The sequence below is a fragment of the Lissotriton helveticus genome, chromosome 9, assembly GCF_964261635.1.
Source record: "Lissotriton helveticus chromosome 9, aLisHel1.1, whole genome shotgun sequence".
NCBI lineage: Eukaryota > Metazoa > Chordata > Amphibia > Caudata > Salamandridae > Lissotriton > Lissotriton helveticus.
In genome coordinates, this window is record NC_136070.1 from 358,966,067 (window position 1) to 358,988,921 (window position 22,855).

The 22,855-nt window shown below is 46.5% G+C and overlaps 1 protein-coding gene across 2 annotated transcripts in view; it reads right to left on the bottom strand.

Annotated features, from left to right (window-relative positions):
- Positions 1 to 15,075: 15,075 nt before the first annotated feature.
- The window catches only part of LOC144781324 (alpha-1-antitrypsin-like), an 87,756-nt gene continuing 79,976 nt past the window's right edge, over positions 15,076 to 22,855 (bottom strand). For both annotated transcript variants that reach the window (XM_078660100.1, XM_078660101.1), the window contains exons 4-5: positions 16,758 to 16,905; positions 15,076 to 15,331 (exon numbers count right to left, since the gene is read on the bottom strand). In XM_078660100.1, the coding sequence (XP_078516226.1) occupies positions 15,140 to 15,331; positions 16,758 to 16,905 (340 nt within the window). In that variant the 3' untranslated portion in view covers positions 15,076 to 15,139. The remainder of the gene's footprint in view (positions 15,332 to 16,757; positions 16,906 to 22,855) is intronic.

Sequence of the window (22,855 nt, forward strand, 5' to 3'; positions counted from 1 at the left end):
TATAAAAAGGTGCATGCAAACATCAGGAAAAGGGGTAGTGTGTTGGTAGCACTGGGTACATGACATCCCCTTTTACCATGAATTGTGGTTCCATGTCGTTTGCCTTAGGGACGGATGGGGTCGGGGGCCGGGGTAAAAATCGTACAAGTCCCAGATGCAAATGGGGCCATCTCTGCTTTAGGTTGGGAGAATCGCAAATAGGGGACAGTGTTCGAAGTCTTGAATTTAATTAGAACAAGGTCGCCCGGGATGTCTTTGGGTGACGTACCAAGCCACCCCACCCTCCTAACTCTCAAGATGCCGCCATCTAGAGCAGGTGGCAAAGGTCTGTGTTGTTGAAGCCAGGAGATGGTTTTATTTAACAAGTCCTGGTGAGTTTCAAATTTACCCTGATTAGGTGCAGGGACCCCAGAAAGAACAGATACGTAAGGGGCAGCTTCTGGCGGTAAATTGATCCAATTCTTGCTTTTATGTACACGCCTAGGAGCTCTGTGGGGTACAGGTATGGGGTTAGAAATAATGTTCCGTCCTCTTGAATTAGGTAGAGAGATAAGGGGTTCAGGAGTTCGAGCTGTCGTAAGTGTCGTAGATTTGAAATTGTCAATGTTACTGGGAAGAGTTGGGTCAATGGGTGTGGCTGTTGTTTCCGGTGAGATATGGTTCCTTAATAATTTATTTTCGATGCTGGTCAGCCTATCTCCCAAATTATTGATTTTAGTGATCAGGGGTGATAGTGCAGTTGTTAACAGTTGCTCAATCTGTGCCAGTAGAGTCAATTGAAGTGGTGATACTGGGACAGGTGTTTTGTTCGCCTCCTCAGTTGGTGGTATTATTGACGGGTAGGAGGGTTTTGGTGAGGGACTAGTGCACATTTTGTCAATATTCTCATTGTCTTCGTTGTTTAACCACTTGGCTGCTAAGGGTCCTCGACGAGCTCCATTGACTTTCCATTGAAATCAATGGAAAGTCCATGACGAGTTACCCTTGTCATTAGCGCTGAAGGGGTTAAGTCATCAGCATGTCTACCCACTGTAGAGGGGGTAGATACAATCGGGGAGTATTTCGTACCACACAGGGCGTTCAGCTCCTCCCATATGGACATGATGGTAACACAGTACAATGTCAGAGTTTATAGAAAAATTAATAAAATACCTCCAACCTCGTAGCAGCCAAGTGGGGTGGCCCGACCCGACCTATTCGTGCCTCTGAGGGCCACAGAGGGCCCGCCCTTTGCCCGGGCTTAGCCCGCGCGCGGTCCCGCGACGCGGGGGCTCGCGCTGTCCTTAAGCGCACCTCCGGGGGCGGGGCAGGATGCTGCATGCGCGCCTTCCTGGGCGCTAAGGGTGCTGGGTAATGTAGTTTCTGATCTACCGCCTCGCCGCGGTGATCGGAATGCAGGCTGGCAACAAGGTCCGGTTTCTCGGAGGAGCAGCGCTCGGTCTGCAGCTGTCCTCAACCCCCAAAAGTGACCTCCCAGGTCAGTGCAAGGCTCAGGTTCCCCGCTCCCCCGGGGCTCGCGCTGTCCTTAAGCGCACCTCCGGGGGCGGGGCAGGATGCTGGATGCGCGCCTTCCTGAGCGCTAAGGGTGCTGGGTAATGTAGTTTCTGATCTACCGCCTCGCCGCGGTGATCGGAATGCAGGCTGGCAACAAGGTCCGGTTTCTCGGAGGAGCAGCGCTCGGTCTGCAGCTGTCCTCAACCCCCAAAAGTGACCTCCCAGGTCAGTGCAAGGCTCAGGTTCCCCGCTCCCCCGGGGCTCGCGCTGTCCTTAAGCGCACCTCCGGGGGCGGGGCAGGATGCTGGATGCGCGCCTTCCTGGGCGCTAAGGGTGCTGGGTAATGTAGTTTCTGATCTACCGCCTCGCCGCGGTGATCGGAATGCAGGCTGGCAACAAGGTCCGGGTTCTCGGAGGAGCAGCGCTCGGTCTGCAGCTGTCCTCAACCCCCAAAAGTGACCTCCCAGGTCAGTGCAAGGCTCAGGTTCCCCGCTCCCCCGGGGCTCGCGCTGTCCTTAAGCGCACCTCCGGGGGCGGGGCAGGATGCTGGATGCGCGCCTTCCTGGGCGCTAAGGGTGCTGGGTAATGTAGTTTCTGATCTACCGCCTCGCCGCGGTGATCGGAATGCAGGCTGGCAACAAGGTCCGGTTTCTCGGAGGAGCAGCGATCGGTCTGCAGCTGTCCTCAACCCCCAAAAGTGACCTCCCAGGTCAGTGCAAGGCTCAGGTTCCCCGCTCCCCCGGGGCTCGCGCTGTCCTTAAGCGCACCTCCGGGGGCGGGGCAGGATGCTGGATGCGCGCCTTCCTGGGCGCTAAGGGTGCTGGGTAATGTAGTTTCTGATCTACCGCCTCGCCGCGGTGATCGGAATGCAGGCTGGCAACAAGGTCCGGTTTCTCGGAGGAGCAGCGCTCGGTCTGCAGCTGTCCTCAACCCCCAAAAGTGACCTCCCAGGTCAGTGCAAGGCTCAGGTTCCCCGCTCCCCCGGGGCTCGCGCTGTCCTTAAGCGCACCTCCGGGGGCGGGGCAGGATGCTGGATGCGCGCCTTCCTGGGCGCTAAGGGTGCTGGGTAATGTAGTTTCCGATCTACCGCCTCGCCGCGGTGATCGGAATGCAGGCTGGCAACAAGGTCCGGTTTCTCGGAGGAGCAGCGCTCGGTCTGCAGCTGTCCTCAACCCCCAAAAGTGACCTCCCAGGTCAGTGCAAGGCTCAGGTTCCCCGCTCCCCCGGGGCTCGCGCTGTCCTTAAGCGCACCTCCGGGGGCGGGGCAGGATGCTGCATGCGCGCCTTCCTGGGCGCTAAGGGTGCTGGGTAATGTAGTTTCTGATCTACCGCCTCGCCGCGGTGATCGGAATGCAGGCTGGCAACAAGGTCCGGTTTCTCGGAGGAGCAGCGCTCGGTCTGCAGCTGTCCTCAACCCCCAAAAGTGACCTCCCAGGTCAGTGCAAGGCTCAGGTTCCCCGCTCCCCCGGGGCTCGCGCTGTCCTTAAGCGCACCTCCGGGGGCGGGGCAGGATGCTGGATGCGCACCTTCCTGAGCGCTAAGGGTGCTGGGTAATGTAGTTTCTGATCTACCGCCTCGCCGCGGTGATCGGAATGCAGGCTGGCAACAAGGTCCGGTTTCTCGGAGGAGCAGCACTCGGTCTGCAGCTGTCCTCAACCCCCAAAAGTGACCTCCCAGGTCAGTGCAAGGCTCAGGTTCCCCGCTCCCCCGGGGCTCGCGCTGTCCTTAAGCGCACCTCCGGGGGCGGGGCAGGATGCTGGATGCGCGCCTTCCTGGGCGCTAAGGGTGCTGGGTAATGTAGTTTCTGATCTACCGCCTCGCCGCGGTGATCGGAATGCAGGCTGGCAACAAGGTCCGGTTTCTCGGAGGAGCAGCGCTCGGTCTGCAGCTGTCCTCAACCCCCAAAAGTGACCTCCCAGGTCAGTGCAAGGCTCAGGTTCCCCGCTCCCCCGGGGCTCGCGCTGTCCTTAAGCGCACCTCCGGGGGCGGGGCAGGATGCTGGATGCGCGCCTTCCTGGGCGCTAAGGGTGCTGGGTAATGTAGTTTCTGATCTACCGCCTCGCCGCGGTGATCGGAATGCAGGCTGGCAACAAGGTCCGGTTTCTCGGAGGAGCAGCGCTCGGTCTGCAGCTGTCCTCAACCCCCAAAAGTGACCTCCCAGGTCAGTGCAAGGCTCAGGTTGGAAGTCAAAAATCTGCAGTGGGGCAAGGCAGCAGACTGTGGCTGAAGATGGCTCTATGTCATCAGATAGCTGCTGGACAATTTCTCAGTGAAGCTGTTGACTTTTGGTGGGAAAATTCTGAGCAGGAGAAATTTAGACTTCGTGCCATTGAAGGTCCCGTTACAGGCTGACTAAGTCAGTTTTTAGGATCTTGGGGCCAGATGTAGGACCCTAAATTGCATGCGCAAACGGGTTTGCGACCAGTTTTTGTATGCAGAATGGCCCTGGGCCATGTACAATTCCTAAATAGCGACTCACAATTTATTTGCGACTTGCTATTTAGGAAATGCGAGGATATGCAATTCGCTATTAGGAAGGGGTGTTCCCTTCCTAATAGCGTCCGCAAAGCAATGTATGAATGTTCTTGACTTCAATTGTGGTCGTAAAAAACTTGCAAATTACCAACCTCTTCAAGAGGGTGGTAATGCAGTCGCAATTTGGAAGGGGTCCCCCTCCACTTTGTGACTGTCTCTAAAAATATTTTTTAAGGGCAGGCAGTGATCCCAGGGACCACTACCTGCCCTTAGAAAATTAAACGAAAATGTTTCATTCATTTTTTAATGTATCCCATTTTCTTTTAAGGAAAATGGGCTTCATTTTTTTAAAAACTGCTATATTTAAAAGCAGTTCCAGACATGGTGGTCTCCTGAGCCCAGCAGGCCACCATCCCTGGGGGGTGAAGTTATCCCCAAAATGGCCTCGTAAATTGCGAGAGGCTCATTAATATTCATGAGCCTCACTATTTGCGACCCCATAGGGAATCGCAAACAGTGGTAAACACACTGTTGTACATGCCAAATAGCGCCTTGCAAATTGCGAGTCGCAAATGAGGCACAAATTGTGAGGCGCTATTTTGCAGGTCATACATCTGGCCCTTAGATTCTTCCAGCCAGGCAGAGCTGCAGGCTGTGGACAAAGAGGGTTCAACAAGGCTGGATGCCATTCTCAAGAGATCCAGTTAAAAACGATTTGCAGCTGCTGAAAAGCTCTCCGAAAGAGCAACTTGGATCTTTGACCCAGAAACAACACATCTTTATTGGTCTCAGATCTCTGGAGGTGTTTGAAGTCAAAAAGCTTTCAAGTTCCGGATTTTAGGAACAGTTGACACTAGCCATGGTGACAAAACCTTGGGAAAAGAAGTTGGCACTCAAGCACAAAGGAAGCAGCAGGGTGTAGGGCAGGTCCAAATGGAAGTGTCAGTTACAGTTGCAGAAATGTCTCTAAAAGCACTTACTTTGTGCTTGCAGTATCACCGACTCAGCGATGCTTTATTTATTCATTTAAAAGGTTTTTATATAGAACTGGCTAGACCCGGAGATATCAGAGCTCTTTACATGAGCATGAGCAGTCAAGAAAAACAATTGTTCAGGGTAAAAACAAAACAAGTGAGTACATATACAAATTAAGATTAAAAGGGGGCAAAAAGTAATTTACATGAGTAGAAGCATCAAGGAAATCAATTGTTCAGGGTAATCAAAACAAGCAAGTACATATCACATTAAGTTAAAGGGGCAAAATCAGAGTGGATGACCGGTTATATTCATCTAAAAATAAGATGGGGGTAACAACTCAGGGTAGTCGGGAGAGAGTCGACAGGAAAGAACAAATTGTTGGGGCAGGATGGTAAGGGTAGGAGAAGGGGAGGTGACTCGCAAAAGGGGGTACGGTCAAGGAAAACAGGAAAAAAATGTAACAAGAGAGAGAAAAGAGAGGGCCTGGAAAAACAGAAAGACAACCAGTGTAGGGGAAACAGAAAGCAAGGTAATTGGAGTGACTTATGGACCCCAGCATTTGTTGAGAAGGTTATGTTTTAGGTTTTTTTATAGGCTGCGGTAGGATGGGTTACAACGCAGGTCCCTCGGCAGGGCATGCCAGATGGTCGTCGCATTTCCATAAAAGGAGTGAGATTGGGTGGTTTTCTTTTTTAGTAGTGGGGGGACAAGGAACAGAGCATTGGTGCTTCTCATCAGTCTGGAGCGACCCGCTTTATTGAGTTTGTTAGTTAGGTATAGCAGGGATTGTTGGTAAAGAGCTTTGTGTGTGATGCAGGCAGTCTACCTTCAATGGGTAGCCAATTTAGGTATTTAAAGGCCGTCGTGATGTGGATCAAAATGTTTACAGTCAGTGATGAGCCTGGCCGCCAAGTTGTGGACAGCTCTAAGGGAGGCTAGATGTACCGTGGGGGTCCCGGTGAGGATAGCGTTGCCGTAGTCCAGTTTAGATAGGACTAGAGATTGGACAACCCTTTTGAAATCATCTGGAGGAATGAAGGGTTTGATTTTCTTAAGGTGTCGGAACTTAAAGAGTGCTCCTTTGGCCGAGTTTTTTATGTTGTCTTTAAGGGTGAGATTTTTGTCAAGAGTGAAACCTAGGGATTTCGTGGAGTCAGATAAGGTGAAAGGACAATTGAGGGCATTGAGGTCCATAATCCAGCCTTGGATAGGGAGACAGTTGTTTTTGGGAGACAAAAGAATAATTTCAGTTTTATTAGGGTTCAGTTGAGATGGTTGGAGTAGAACCAGGATTGGATTTTTCTCAGGGTATTGTTTAAATGAAGTACATCGGAATGGGATTTAACTTTATAGTAGTGTTGGGTGTGCTTAGCATAGAGATGGTAGTTAATTACAGCTTGTTTCAAAATGAGGGTATGGGGATCCATAAAGAGGTTGAAGAGAGAGGGGCGGAGAATGGAGCCCTGGGCGCACCTAAGGAGACTGGGGTAGGATTGGAGAGGCAGGGATTGATTTTTATTCATTGTGTTCTGTGCTGGAGGAAAGAGGAGAACCATTTGAGACCAAACAATTAAGGTCAAAGCGAGCTTTAAGTGAGTTAAGTAGGAAAGAATGGTTAACTGTATCAAAAGCTGCATAGAGGTCGAGGAGTATAAGAAGGCAAGCTTCTCCATTGTCTATGGAACTGTGGATATCATCCGAGGCGCTAGGGGGAGCACGGCGGAATGGCTGGCTAGCATCACAGCTCTGCTGGACGGCCACGAACAAACCGGGATATACCTACCTAGATGGCCACGAAATGAGCGTTGCCGCATAGCACTGGACATGGGAATACATCAGGAGCCCCGCACAAAGTTAATCCCGTGACAGGAGGTCCGGAGTCCGGTGTTTGCCGCGTCTTGTGACTGCAGGTAACGGCGGGCATCCAAGATGGCGGCTGTATAATGCGACCAAACTGATCTGCCGGGGGCCGTGCGACGGATGAACTGGTGAACATAAACTGCAAAACCCCAATAGCCCGCGCACCTTGCGACGGCCCCGGCACTGTGGTGACTAACGATGCGGCGCTCCCTTGCTCACCAATGACGGATAAGGCTCCCAGGTCTGCTCCGCAAACCCCTGACAAAATGGCGGCGCCCACTGTACCGATGCTGCCGGGGGGCACATAACGCATCGACACTGACGCCAGGTCCGAGACCCCTGTATTGCACACCATACCCCAGCGACACCTGCCCGTGGCCCCATGCTGAGCCTGTTGTTTTTTTTAAGCCTGCTGTAATACGACTGCGGAGCCACGGAACATCGACCGAGGGGTAGAGCACCACATCTAACATGGGCTTTATCGGCAGTTTCCTGCTGATAAAAGCAGCGATAATGTATCGCCTGTCCTTGATAATATGCCCCCATGTTCTTTCTGAGAGTCTAAGTTGTCTTCTTTCGTTGTTGAGTTCAGGATAGAACCAAGATTTGGATTTAATTTTTCCTTGTTTTTTACGGGCGACTTTGTCAAGGACATCACTAATGGTCTCATTGAAGTGTTCAGTGAGCTCATTAGCATTTTGGGAGAGAGGGGTGACATGAAGTTGAGCTTGGAGTTTAGTCTCAAGTTCAACGGGAGGATTTGTTTAAGGTTTCTGGTCCACTTCATGGGTTTTTTATTAACTGCTGGGGGCAGTGGGGCACTGGTTGAGATCTTAAACAGAATAAGGTGATGGTCTGACCAGTCGATGGGGATAATGTTGGAAAGGGAAACAACCTTAACAATGAAGTTTTAACTACGAGTTATCTGAATCACGAAGTCCGAACCACGAATACTCCTTAACAACGACTTTCCAGAACCACGACTATTCTAAACAATGAACGATCTAAGACTGCCAAGGCCTGACACGAAAGGCTTCTACATTTGTGACTAAGCAATATACAGACAAACACTATGCATGGTATGTCGCTCCCCTTCGCACCCCCTGACCTGACAAGCTCATTGACTTCTGGCATAATTCACTCGGCACTGCAGCCTCCAGGCAGGCGGGCTATGAGGAGCACGGGGTCATGCAGTGAGCTTTCATCCTGCCAGCTTTGTAGCAACGTCGGGGGGCACAGCGTTAATGGGAATGCTCTGGCCTCAGACAAAAAGGGAAGATGAGGGGTGTAGGGGGTCTCCCTCCGCAAATACACTGTTTAAAATAATCTATTATTAGATTTCTTTTACAAAAAAATTCAAACATTATGATTTAAAAGAAAAATATGGTGTAAATGTGCAATGAGCAATGTAAATATTTCATGGTTTAGCAACTCGTAATAAAAAAGGTAGTTGTTTGGGATTGATCATTGTTTAGCTATCGTGGCTAAGGAATTCGTGGTTTAGGGAGTAGTGGTTAAATCATACATCCTGTTGGAAAGGGAGGCCAAGTCAATATTGGAGATGATAGCATCGAGTGAGGCCCCTTTGATTTGGGTTGGATTATGGCATAGTTGTTTAAGGTCATTCATCTCAAGAAGGTTAATGAGGTGCATGTCAGTAGGATCCACTGAATTATTCCAGTAGATATTGAAGTCTCCTTTAAAGAGATTTTTCGAGGCAGAAAGGGAGGTGTGAGTGAGAAGATCGGAAAATTAATTGGCAAAGCGGAGAGGATCACCCGGAGGTTGGTAGATGTTATGTAGTCTAATCGGAGAAGAGTCCTTGACAGTGAGTTCAACACCAAGGTATTCAAATGTCAAGTGATCCGTGTTCTTTAAAAGGGAGAGTTGAAATTCATTTTGATAGATTATAGCTAGTCCCCCCTCTTTTCTGTTGAGTCTTTCCTGCCTGAAGATGGAGTAACTGGCAAGGGTGAGTAGGTCAAGCATAGCCGTTAAGTGGTCGGTGAGCCAGGTTTCGGTGTGGAAGGCAATGCCAATAGCCTCGCTGAGGATGGTTTCTGATAATTCAGCGGCATATAGGACTGCCGGTCTGCAGTTAACAAGCATGCAAGAAAGGGGAAAAGGTTTATCCTTAACAGGTTTGAGAGAGTGGACGGCGGTGAATTGAGCTGGGGGTCTAGGTGAAATGGGTGTAGAGGGGACTCTTTTAACGCCCACAATAACTGGGATGCTGGCGTAAGGGGAGAGGATATCCATTATCAGAGGCTTATGTAGTTAGGAGATACATAGGTTTATAAGGTCAGAAGTGGAAAGGCAGCTAACAGCACAGTGATGCCTGTGTGATCAGCTGCAAAGGGATGTAGTCAACCATCGGGTGTGTTGGGAAAAGTTATGGGAGCAAGAGTGACAGGCATCAGCATGTTTAGGAAAGGTCATGGGGTTCAGGATGTTGATATCCCCTCTGAGTCTTGTTAGTTCAATTGTCATAGCAGAAAGTTTGTGTTCTATACTGTTTAGTGTCTGTACTATAAGATTGAGGAGGAAGCTCACTGAGAAGGAGGGAGGGGACGAGGTGGGGTCTTTGTTGACAGGGGAAAGCAGTCTAACGAGGGGCAGGAGAGAAAGCCCATGGTAGGGGGTCTGAACAGTGTGCAGACTGTTGAATAAAGGATTCTGCATGGATTGAGATGGGTCAGTGCAAGAATCAGGAGATGTGGTAGGAGAGAGCAAGAGAGAGTGACGGGCATCAATCACTTCTGATTGAGTGGGAAGGAAGATATTAGGTGAGGGAGGATAAGACGTAGAGGATAGAACAGTAGGAGATCCTGGGGAAGGGGCCCAGTGAGTAGGAGTGCATTTAGAGGGATTGACAGGGGGGATAATCGGGGCTAGAGGGGATTGGTCGCTAGAACGAGTAGAGGTAGGAGCATAATACCTATAGGACGGTGCAAATAGAGTTTCGGGTGAAGCATGTGAGTTGGGGAAGAGTTAGTGGGAGGCTCTGGAGAGATGGAAGGGTCAGGAGGGAGTCGGTTGATGGTAAGATGAGAAGTTGGAGAATGAGACATAGAGGAGAGTGCAGAGGGCGTCCCTAGTGGGGGCAAGAGAGTAGGTAGAGAGTTAAGGGGAGAGTCAGGTAAGGTGGTAGGGGTACGAGGGGAGAGATCGATAGTAGGAGTAGGAGGAGGGGATGAAGGATTAGACAAAGAGGAGAGTGCAGGGGGAGTCCTGGGGAGGGGCAAGAGAATAGGATAGGATTTAGGGGGAAAGTCAGAGAACATGATAGGGGCAGGAGGGGGGCAGAAAATGGTATGGGTAGAGTAAAAATCAAACGGTCTTGGGGGATTGGGGAGGAGGGTCCTCTGCAGAAGTGTAGGTCCTCATCAGAGACGGTGAGTGAGGTTGGGAAATGTAGGGGAAGGAGGGCCAGAATCGGGGTGGAAGGGGACGTTAAATGGGTGTCAGGCAATTCGGTTACAGAATTGTTATGAACTGGTTGGGAGAGTTGGTAGGATAAGGTTCTGAAATGGTTGTCAAAATATTGAGGTGGTAGTCAGATGCTTGAATAAGAATGTTGCCGGTTCCAAATAGGGAAATGTCCATTTCACCTTAAAAGGCTAGGGATGGGGTTGTTGATAGTTCGTATCCATACAGAATTTTGCTTGATTTAGTGATGGGAAGGTGGAGAAGGAAAGTGTTTCTTATGTAGTAGACATAACGTTTGTTTTCATTGGAGAGGACAGGCTGTGGTAGGTGTCAATGATTAGCATTTCAGGCTGACGTATCAATAATTTATGAGTTACATTTTCTTGGTGCTTTGGAAAAGATTGGACAGGTATAAGATGATCCATTAGTTAGGGCCATGTCTGGAGAGAGCAGGATCAGGAGGAATGAGGCCTGGATTGGAGGAGAACATGATCGGAGGCACAGTGGGACGGGGGAAGGAGAAAGGAAGGAGGATATAGAAATATAAGATAAGAGGAGTGATTTCTGGTGGGTAGATAAAGGGAGTGTGGAGAGTCCAGTGTAGGGAGATAGGAGGGGTGATATGTGGAAATAAAATTAACAATTTAAATAGCGGTCACAATGGGACAGGGGGGAATAAAAAAGGAAGGAGGATATAGAAATATAAGATAAGGGGAGTCCAGTGTAGGGAGATAAGAGGGGTGATATGTGAAAATAAGATTTAGAATTAAAAATAGCCACAAAAAAGAACAACAATATTGAGAACCGGGACAACATAATTAAAAGGATGGAGATTAAGGAAGGGTATTATGAAAGGGAGAGTTCAGGTATAGTGAAAATGTGGTCAGCAACACAAGTACAGGAACAGGTCAAGTAAATAAGGCAATGCATGAAAACATGTACAACAGAAAAGGAGTTCATCATTAAATGGAGGGCAGCTAAAAACTACTGCTGAATATATGTTAAGAAAACATCAACATCAATAAAAGGGATTTTTTTCCCCAGGTAAGGTGAAGGAAGACATTGATCCAAAAGTGGTAGTCCTTAATTCAGCATAGATAAGGCAGTCCTACCTCAGTTTCAGCAGAGGTAAATGATTAGTAGAGTCCTTTGTTTTTTTCATTTTTTTTCATGTCGATTAGAGGAAATTGGGTCACCATCTTGCAAAGTCACCATTGAATTGAGAGGATTGAGTGGCATACAAAATGGGGGGGGTTAAAAATGTCCCAATTGAAAGTGTGTTAGGAGACAGGGGAAGAAGGGTAGGGCTCCGGCAGAGACTAGGAAAAACAACAATGAAGTAAAACAGGAACCTCACCCCTCACCTCAGACAGAGAAAAACAACAATGAGGTAATAAGGAACATGGGACCCCAGAGAAAGCAAATGTGGTGAGAGAAACCAGGTGTCGACATGAGGGGGGGCTCCTTGGGATGAAAAGTGTCAGGGCAGCCGTGGGGGAGCAAATAAACCTCACCGGGCCAGAAGAAAGGCGGTGAGGCACCGGGGAATGAAGCACCGGGCATCAGGCTCCCAACAGATGTAAAAGAAAAACCATCAAGTGGACAGAGGTGGTAGCCCCTGGGGGGGAGCACGGCTGGTTCAGGGACGAGAAGGACAGAAGGCCTGCCCTCGTAGGGGTTGAGGCAGCAGGTTATGACTACTAGTACTGGACATGGCTCTCCCCATGTGTCCAAGTCGTTACCCAGTATCTCGTCTCAGGCTTAGGAGCCAACCCCCATGCAGGAAAACAAGTGCGGCTGACCAAGGCTGTGGGAGGCCTGCGGTTTGTGGAGCACTTGCCAGGTCATCAGCTTATCCGAGGCCAGCGGCCTAAAAACAGCGCGATAGCAGAAGATCAAAGATTGAGAAGTATGGCAGGCCTCCCCTCAGCAGGGATGAAGGCAGCAAGGTGGTGAACAAATGAGCACGGGACGGGGCTCAAAACCAAGTGTCCCAGCCGTTACCCAGCATCTCGCCTCAGGCTCCGCAGCTGGCCCACCATGCAGGAAACAAATGCGGCCGACCAAGACAGCGTGTGGCCTGCAGGAGGAGGAGGAGGAGCACTCACCAGGACCTCAGTTCCTCCTAGGCCATCAGCCGAAGAACAGCGAAACAAGCAAAGGTCACCACGGGATTCGAACACTCAGAGCCCTCAATTTAGCTCATCCAGGCAGTCAGATGAGGTGATGTATCCGCAAGGTTACACAAGTGGCCAGCCCTGCAGTCCGATGGTCGGTGGTCACAGAGAAGGTGAGTAGAACCTATAAGCGATATACTGGAACATCAGGACTGCTGTGCAAGAGTAGCAGCGGAAGCTTGTTTCCTTCTCAGTGTAAGAATTGGCTTGGTAGTTTGGTTTGCCCTGTTCCCATCATGCACTGGGACAGGAACAGACTAATTTGCATATAGCCAGGTTCTGAACTGGTATGGTCCAGTGAGCTAAAAAACGGTGTTGGATCTAGCCCTGATCTCTTGACTGGGTGAGAGTATTCTGCTTAATTCAGAAACTCTGTCCATCACCACCCCTTGTTGTTAAATATTTTGTCCACCCTAAGCGTGGAAGGGTATACTCAGATGTGAGTCCCTTGCTAATTGCACCATCAGGATTCAAGCAAGCCGGGCCGACGACGGCTGAAATGCCAGAAACCGGTCCCCGGAAGCTTGTTTCCTTCTCAGTGTAAGAATTGGCTTGGTAGTTTGGTTTGCCCTGTTCCCATTATGCACTGGGACAGGAACAGACTAATTTGCATATAGCCAGGTTCTGAACTGTAATGGTGCAGTGAGCTAAAAAATGGTGTAGGATCTAGCCCTGATCTCTTGACTGGGTGAGAGTATTCTGCTTAATTCAGAAACTCTGTCCATCACCACCCCTTGTTGTTAAATATTTTGTCCACCCTAAGCGTGGAAGGGTATACTCAGATGTGAGTCCCTTGCTCATTGCACCATCAGGATTCAAGCAAGCCGGGCCGACGACGGCTGAAATGCCAGAAACCGGTCCCCGGAAGCTTGTTTCCTTCTCAGTGTAAGAATTGGCTTGGTAGTTTGGTTTGCCCTGTTCGTATCATGCACTGGGACAGGAACAGACTAATTTGCATATAGCCAGGTTCTGAACTGGGATGGTGCAGTGAGCTAAAAAACGGTGTTGGATCTAGCCCTGATCTCTTGACTGGGTGAGAGTATTCTGCTTAATTCAGAAACTCTGTCCATCACCACCCCTTGTTGTTAAATATTTTGTCCACCCTAAGCGTGGAAGGGTATACTCAGATGTGAGTCCCTTGCTCATTGCACCATCAGGATTCAAGCAAGCCGGGCCGACGATGGCTGAAATGCCAGAAACCGGTCCCCGGAAGCTTGTTTCCTTCTCAGTGTAAGAATTGGCTTGGTAGTTTGGTTTGCCCTGTTCCCATCATGCACTCGGACAGGAACAGACTAATTTGCATATAGCCAGGTTCTGAACTGGGATGGTGCAGTGAGCTAAAAAACGGTGTTGGATCTAGCCCTGATCTCTTGACTGGGTGAGAGTATTCTGCTTAATTCAGAAACTCTGTCCATCACCACCCCTTGTTGTTAAACAAGAGTAGCAGTGGGCACCAGGGTGATGGGTGGCAGTGTTAAACAGGGATATCAACTGATTTGGTAATCCCCAATCAAGAGCTCACTGGAGGAGCTCCTGTACGTGGCCATCTTGCTGCGCGCGCAAAGTAAGTGCTTTTGTTTATTTATTTCTTTACTCCTCACTTTCCTGTCATATGCCACACTCCACTACCCCCCCCCCCACCCAGCCCTGCCCCGCCTCACCGCCCCACAGCTTTACCTGCGCGAGCCACATCTGTTCCTTGGTATTATCCTTGCTTCTCCTTTCTGCAGTGAGGTGTTTTCTGCATGCATTTTATACCTGTCCAGAGGTTTATCTAATCTATGTGTAGCTTTCATCTCTTAACAAGGTGCCATTTACTGGTAGATGTCACCAGGTAAGAGAAGAAAGCTACATGAAGATTATATAACCCTCCAAACAGCTGTAGAATGACTTAAGAAAATACCTCACTGGGGAAAGGAAATAGCAATGCCCCCTTCCCTTGTAATCCCTATAAACAAGGTTATATATTTCAACACATCTAAGGATCGATATTAAGGTCCTTTACTATAGCAGCTTAGCCAGCAGTTGTGGTCTATACTGATTGTTAAAGGCTCTGAATCTGAGTTATAAGCCTCTGTTGTAGACCTTTACCACAAGAGAAGGCCTGTGACAACCGGTTTAGCCTAAGGCAGAAGGGCTATAAGCCTAATAGAACATTCATTCTGTAGGGTAGAATGTTCTAAATTAAAAAAGGGGAAACAGAAAGACAAAGATTGGAATGTTGTAGATGATGTTCTGCACCAGTCATTATTGACCATCAGGCACTCCACTGTCTTCAATGGAGATCTCAACATTCCAATGCTTTAATATAACTAATATCAGTTGCGCATTTCTGATTCACGTTGTGTATTCAATTACATTGTAAAGATTACTTGTCATTATCTTTTATTAATAAACATGTAAACATGCATGCCTGGGTCATAACTTGAGGATCAGAAAGACTATTAATAGGATTTGTTCACTTTTGGAGTTTTAAATCAAGAACATAGTCCTATATTGAGCTTATTTGCACGCTTCGCCAGTTCCTCATAGATTAGCATAAGCCACTTAACAGCTAAAGATGGAGAAACAGAGGAGAAAATGTAAAATGTGAACCACATTTACTGTAACAGAGTGAGCGCCGAGATCCTTTCATCAAGTTTAAATTCAAAGGAGAGAATACTGAATATGAACTTGGATTTTATTTAGCACGTCCTCAGCCATTAACAGTGAGAGAGATGTGGCAGTTATGCAAGTGCAGGGTTGCAAATTTTTCCCATGAAAAGGATGCTCTTTGTCACATGATCATAAATCAACAACAGGAAGGGCCTATTGAATGCAGTGGGAAAGACAAACGAGAGCGGGATCAGTTCAACTGCAGTGGCTCCTGCTGCTTCTGTGCCCTTTTCATCGATACTGAGAACGGCCTTGTGGAGAGCCTGGAAGATAAAAAAAAAAAGAGAAAGAAGAAAAACATTATTCTTTTGACTAGAATATATGTCTAAATAGTACCTACGTTCCAGTTCCAAAAATATCTCGCTGTGCAAATGGGATCAGATCTGAAGTAACTGGTGAAATGCGTGGAATGTTCACTACTATCTTCTTAGTTGACTATTTCTCTCTCCCACACCATCTAGCTTGTGAGCTCTGTCTTTGTGCCTCTTCGTTTGCTTGGACTCACGTTTCGCCAAGGGGCTAGTTACGAGTGCCTAGTAAATCCTGACAGGTGTTACTAGCCAAATTAGGAATACAAGGTATGTGGGACCACACCAATTCCAATTGCCCCAGAACACATTTGCCAGATGTGCCAAATGCACCTGGGAAACAGTGCACAGAGTGTAGGGAAAACATGGCAATCGGTGTGTAAACATTGCCTTGCGGGGTTATTCCCCTTTCCTCAGGGGGCACACTTGGAACAGTGCTGTAACGCTGAAGACTTGAATTGCCATCTCCTGTGATATTGGTATTCACTGATTCTGTTCTCACATTGTTTAAGTGGCCCTTGATATCAGTTTCCAATTGGGGTCCTGAGTTCCACTATATAGGGACAGGATGGTTTACGTATTCTTATTAAAAGGCTAGAAATAGTTGTTGCAAACGTTTGCAAACCGGGCGGCTTCAGTGGTGGCATGTACGGTTGCTGGTTTGCAGAGGGATCCTGCCGTGCTGGTGGTGAAGCAGATCTCACACATTTTTTATCAATCAATGCTAATATTATACACACAATATTTTACATTTAGATTGGCAATGATGAGCAAGTTTCGTACTTCTCTTTTAACTCTGCATGGCAAAATCTGCTCCACTCTCATTGAGATGTTGTTGAATGGATGATTTATCCCCAGTTCAAGCCAAAAGTTTATCCAAGTGGGTATGGAGGGATTTCAAGTTCGTACTATGTGTGTGCGGTGCAAACAGCATCCTTATCGCTCATGCTATCAGTGGATATTATTTATTCTGATCCAAAAGGGAATCATGAGTGGTAACCCCAGATTCTGGTTTTGCACATATATCAAGTTTGCCCTCTACCTAAATGTCAATTAAATGTCTTTCAGTCAATTCGAGTACAGCAGTTGTATCACAATACCAAGTGCCCTGTTTACTTTACTGTATCCAGCGTGTCCAATGGATGTGCATTTGTGAGATTCATCAACAAATAATTTTAAATATCAGTGGTGCAGCAGTCAATAGAATTCTTCAGAATGCCCAAATTATTTTCCGTTACCAGACTGCATACCAAGAATCTTGGTACACCATATGAATCCTACCCTCTGCAGGACACTAGTTACTTTCCAATATTAGGAGGACGATGCAATTTATAAATACAGAGGGTCTCGTTAAATGATGAGGAAATGTTGGAAGTCTTACCTTTGATACCTTAAGGTCTCGCGCTCCTGTGATTCCAGAAAGATCTGCATTGTTTGAGAAGACATCAGTAATCCCCAACTTCATGAGATGCTCTTTCAGCTGAATGGTCGATGAGATGGATAACTTTGGTAAATTCAGGTTTACAATGCTGTTCAAAACATCAAACAAGGACCACTGCGTTATTGAACATGAAAAGTAAGTTCACAATTGAAAGAAGCTTTATGTGCTTTAATTTACGGAACATACATATTATTTTAGATATCATTCGAAAAAGTTGATTTTGTGGAATATGTTTGAGCAGCAAACAGATCAGCTCATCTTTATTACCAGTAGGAAAACTTTACAAAGTTTTCCTAACAATCCTTACGAACCTGATTGTAAATGTCCCTTAAGGTGGTTTACACCTCCATATTAGTTTTGTTCTAACAGGCGAGCACTGACTGAAATGAACATAATCCCGAAAGCAAGGCATGTTAGGATAATCTTCTGCTCAAGAGGCAGCAGGGGGTTAGAACATTTGAAACTCAAAAACCCACTAGCTTATAGTGACTAAAACAAAATGAAATAACTAATTTCTACTTATACCAAATGATTTTAAAACATCTCAGATGGTACACAATGGTCCTTTGTGGTCCCCTCCTGCAGCTCCTCCAATTAAATTATGCTGATCTACTAAAAATACACGTCCCCCTTACGAGATAGATTGTTGGATGGATTTGGACAGATGAGTGACTTTTGGTTAAGTAACACAGTACTCCTGCAATGATTTCCTTATTATCTTTTTAGCAGTACAGCTTTAGACCACCAACCCTTCTTGTCAGCGTCCTGGTCAGATAGTAACTGACTTTACGTCAAACCACATCACCTATGTGATGCAGCGTACATTGTGTTGTCCCGGATGACATAGTCATTTGTGCAGAGAATCCTGCACTGTTATGAATGACTTAGGTAATGTTCCATCAACATTGTAATTCAAGTCACAGCACAATTTATGTGTGCTGAAATGTGCTTTGACAATTTTTTAACCTGTGCATTGCATTGATGATGTCAAGGGTATGGTGAGTGCCATGAGTGATAAAGGATATAGGTTTTTCTCAATAAATTATCTTTTTTTAGCACAAATAGATTTTTTCAAAGGGAGACCTTTACAGCCGCCTTTCATTGCTATTTCATATAGTTTAAGAAAGAGCATTCCAATCCAATACAATCCAAACAAGCTTTATTCGACATGTTAGTCATAAAAGCATCATACAGAACATATCATACAACACAGAATGTATATGGTTTAAAAAACTAGTTCAAAAGCCTGTTTGATCAATATAGATTAGAAATATGAATGGCAAATACCATTAAAACAGTTTTAAAACTTTTAAAAAGAAACATCAATCTTTTTATTTAAATTCATTGTCATAAAAATAATCCATCTAAATACCTGGGACTACTATCTACATAGCATAGTAAAACATTAACTTTCCTTCTTGATACATGTGCAAACGAGAAATTATAAACACTCCCTTGTTATACAGCAAGTGAACGAGATCTTATAGTCCATGACCACCCCCAAAATTTTGCTACTGTAACAACAATAGAAGAAGACGTATCGAAGCGTAAGATTCTTAATGTTTCATTGGTCCTTCTAGTGCCTAGTAGTTTACAAATTGGCCCCAGCCAAGCACGTCGTGGGGCAGCATAGGCAGGGCAGACAAACAATAAGTGTGCTAATGTTTCCTCATTGGCCTGACAAGCAGGGCAAATAATACCACCTTCTTGTGCCCATCTAGAGGTAAACGCTCTGATTGGTAGTGTTCCCACCCTAAATTGGAAGAATAATTTCCGGTTGGCAGCTTTGTAATGAAATCCCAGTATTTTTCTAGACTGGGGATTATTTTAACATCCAAAAGCCACCAGTTAGTGAGGATGTCTCATTACTTGTCTATGTCTTCTGCACTACCATTTCCCAATACTTTTCCTTTAAGATCACTTTTGGGGGGAATGGGGAACCTGCTGGATCATCCCGGGGTGCTGACATGCCCATAGATGCTAGGGTGGCTCTAACCTCCCGTAGCCATTTGATTCAATGGAAATAATCAGCCTTTAGTATGTCTTTAAGGCCTGCAGCATATGATGCCAGTTTAGGTGTACTACAGATTTTACGCCAGTACAATATAGGGTGTAATTTGGCTATATCTGCCAGTGGTTTTCTGCCAAGACTGTAGAGAAGGGGGCACGCAGGGGTACTTTGTGCAAGAGTTGTAATCTTGTGTAGGAACCTATTTTTGGCTACAGTGAGCTTTGACAGATTCTCGCAGCCCCAGTACAAAGCCCGTACAAAGCTGAGTTAACCACCTTCATATTATAGATCTGGAGTACTGGGCTGATTGGCTCGTAAGTGAGGTATTTTACTCAAGTTGGAGCACCCCATATAATTGCTGATGCATCAGGGTTGCCAGGTCGATCTGATGGTTTCATTTGAAATCGTTCTGTATATTAACCCCCAAATAGGTAAAAGTATTGACTTGATCCAAGGGATGATTGTTCATTAAAATGCCACCTTTGAATGTTCTATCTGGGTTAAAAGCCATGCTTTTCATTTTAGATACATTACCTTCCAGGCCCCTTGTACAGAAAGACTCCTCAAATATCACGAGGGTCGTTGAAGCCCACTCTGGGCTTTTGAAATAATTAATGTATCATCTGCAAACATTAAAATAGGCATTTTTTCACCTGCTAGTGTTGGGGCATCAGTTGCAATAGATTCCATACAATTCACAATTCCGTTATTGAACAGAGAAGACAATGTAGGTGCCATGACGCAGCCCTGTCGGACACCTCTCTTGATGGGGAAGGGACTAGTAACTTTCCCTTGTGAGCCCCAGCAGATTTTAGCATAATTATCCTCATGAAGTCTCACAATGAGAATTAGTAATTCAAGTGGCATCCCCATATTTTGCAGGACTGCCCAAAGTTTGGCACGGGGGATCAGGTCAAAGGATGACTTAAGGTCAACAAAGGCAGCATACAGGCTGCTCTTGACAAGGACCACGTCTTCCAGTGAATTAGGTTAAACCGAAACACCTGGGCGATGGTACTGGTAAATGCCCGAAGGCCTGCCTGTAGAGGGGATAGAATACTATTTTCATCTATCCAGTCTTGTAACTTATTGAGGACAAGCCACCCCATTACCTTTTGTAAAGAATCTATTAAGCTAATAGTTCTATAATTACCTGGGAGTGATGTATCCCCCTTTTTAAACACAGGTATAATTGTGGCCCCTTTCCAGGATTCAGGAACAGACGCACCTCTGGCAACTGCATTGGCCAGCAGGAGGAAATATGGCGCCATCTGGCGTTATCATACAGGAATATGTCTGACGGAATGCCACCAGGTCCTGGGGCACTACCCCCCATTACTGATCTAAGTGCTACTTCGACATCAGACCTGCAAAAAGCCTTGTCTTGATAGAATAAGGAGCTCAGCTACCGCGGGTATAGCTCTGCTATGTTACGAGCATACTGGGGTTTCAACTGTTTGACCCAGTCCTCCTGGGTCACATGATTTTGTCGCTTTTGTGGCTGGCCACCTCGGTTCCATTTTATGATGTTCCAGAAGTGCTTGGTGTTACCCGTGGCACAAGCCTCTTTAAGGTCCAGCCATCTCTCCTCGTCCCAGTCTCTCTTTGCCTTTTTCTGAGTGCTCCTGTACATTTGCTTAGCTGATCGGACAACAGCGGGATCACCTACTCTAATGGCTTGTGCTAATGGTACGCGTGCTATTCTACATGCCTTATTAAACCAACGACTAGCTGTCGTATTTTGACTACTTGGAGTCTTACACTGTTTGATGAAGTATGTGCGCAGGAGGGCAAATAATTTATTATGGGTAAAGATGGTAGCCTCGAGGACCTCAGATTTACCTATGCAAGCCTCTAACTCAGCTATAGCATGGTCAATATCCTTGGTAATATTAGATATGAGTTTGGGATTCTCTAGTATCTTCACCCATTTCAAGCGTCTCATGACATTGGTAGGGACAACGTCAAGGGCTAGCACTTCGCCGCCTATTGATGTTTGTGTCTTCTGTCGTGGTAGCCTAAAGGAGTCACACAATTTGTTGTGATCACTCTCCAACCTGTCCCTCACTATCATGTCATCCAAAAGATGCCATAGTTTCAGACTAATTAGTAGGAAGTCTATCCGACTAGTGCTAGATTCATTATTAAATGTATTTGCCCCACCTATCAGAAACTGATCTTCTATTTGCCGCCCTTAAACCTTTCTCCAGACAAACAGAATTCATTTGAATAGCCACATCTGTCCATTTTCCTATGGATGCAAGCTCCAACTTTGGGATGCCCCACTGGGCGTCTTCCTCTTCCGTGAGGTATAGTTCATCTTTAGCTAGGGGCTCAAACGGCGAATTAAAATCGCCCGCTATTAAAACATGGGATTCTTCCGAGTAATGATCGAGAAGATCGTCAAGAGCCACTAAAACTCCTTACTTCTTTCCTCTAGTTCCTCTAACATAAACATTATACATTTCTACACTCCCAAGGGGACCCATGTACAATATCATGGCCATGATATCATTGCTTTGGGTCGCAAGTACCTGAATATTATAGCCTCGTTCTTGTCTGACCCAAATTGTCAACCCCCATGACGGAGGTCCCCTTGCACCTCTTGTGGCCAGAATATAATAATTTAAATAGCCTAAACAGTGGAGGGGAGCCAGCAACCTAGCTGCTTGGAAAAGGCAGATTTTGTGACAGTCAATAAAATCATGCCATTTAGTGAGATGCAAACATTGAGTTAGTCAAGTCAAGTCAAATCATACTTTATTCGATTAATTAAAATCATAAAAGCAATTCCATCACATCTTAATAAACAATTCATGTATTAAAAAACATGTTTTTTTTTAAACTAATCATTATCATATATTTACATAAGATGCAGATAAAACATCCCCGTATATAAAGGACTACATTAAAATCACATCTCAGAGACATTTAACAACAGTTTTTTAGACTAAATACGCATAGCAGCGACCAAGAAGCTTGCGACCCCAAATATTACCCTCAGAAGCTGTAAATAGAGGAGTGCAGGCCGGACTTGTGTGAAGCCTGCTTCTCTCAAGATAGGGACCAGGAACTGTTTCCTACTATCCTCAAAATGGCCACAAAACATAATAAAGTGCATGAGTGAGTGTTCCGAAAAATTATCACAGCTACAGGGAATGGACGGATCTGGTTTCCCCCATACCGGGTAGTGCCCCAAGGAATACTGAATGATATTAAATCTGAATCTTACAAGAAGATTGCGATGGAACGGTCGGGTAACGATTTTCAGGTAGGGTTCTATTAAGGGCGTGGTCAGAAGCATATAGTTGGCTCTGACGCCCAGTTTTAGAACCTCCACTGCCTCCCGTTCCTGCTCTGCTTGACCCAGAAAATTACCCTTGATCCATATAACATCGCCCTTCTGTAACAAATTGGGGAAGGAGTATAGGTCAGGCCTTCCCAGTTTGCTAAAAGTGTTCTTGATATATGCTAACCAAGGGATTTTGTTTACTTTGTCCAGTGCCATGCAGTCTTTAAGAATAGTGTGATTTAAAGTAATGTCGGATTTGAGCCAGGTTTTAGCCCAGCAAATCAGTGGCGCCAGTTGTAGTTGGTCGCTAATAAAACCGAGACCCAGCTCAGAATGCACTGAAAGTACTGGGGTCGATTGAGGGACCGCTAACAGGGATCTGAGGAATTTGCTTTCTACTACCTGGAATTTACCTTGTGGTAAAATTCCCCACAGGGAGGCGCCATACATTGCTATTGAGAGGCATTTAGACTTGTAAACTGTCAACAGAGCCTCTATAGGGCGCGAGCCCAGGCGTTTTGCAAAGCTCAGTAAAGCTGAAGTTGATCTGGTGACAGCAATGCCTTTTGCGTTTGATTGGGGGCGCCAAGTACCGCTTTCATCAAAAATGACGCCCAGGTAGGTGAAGACCGGGACCCTGGAGATCCCCTCTCCATTACACAAAAACTTTTTTATCTTAGCAGCTTTTGGCCGTTTCCCCGCCACCATCACGTGCGATTTTTTGGTGTTTATCTG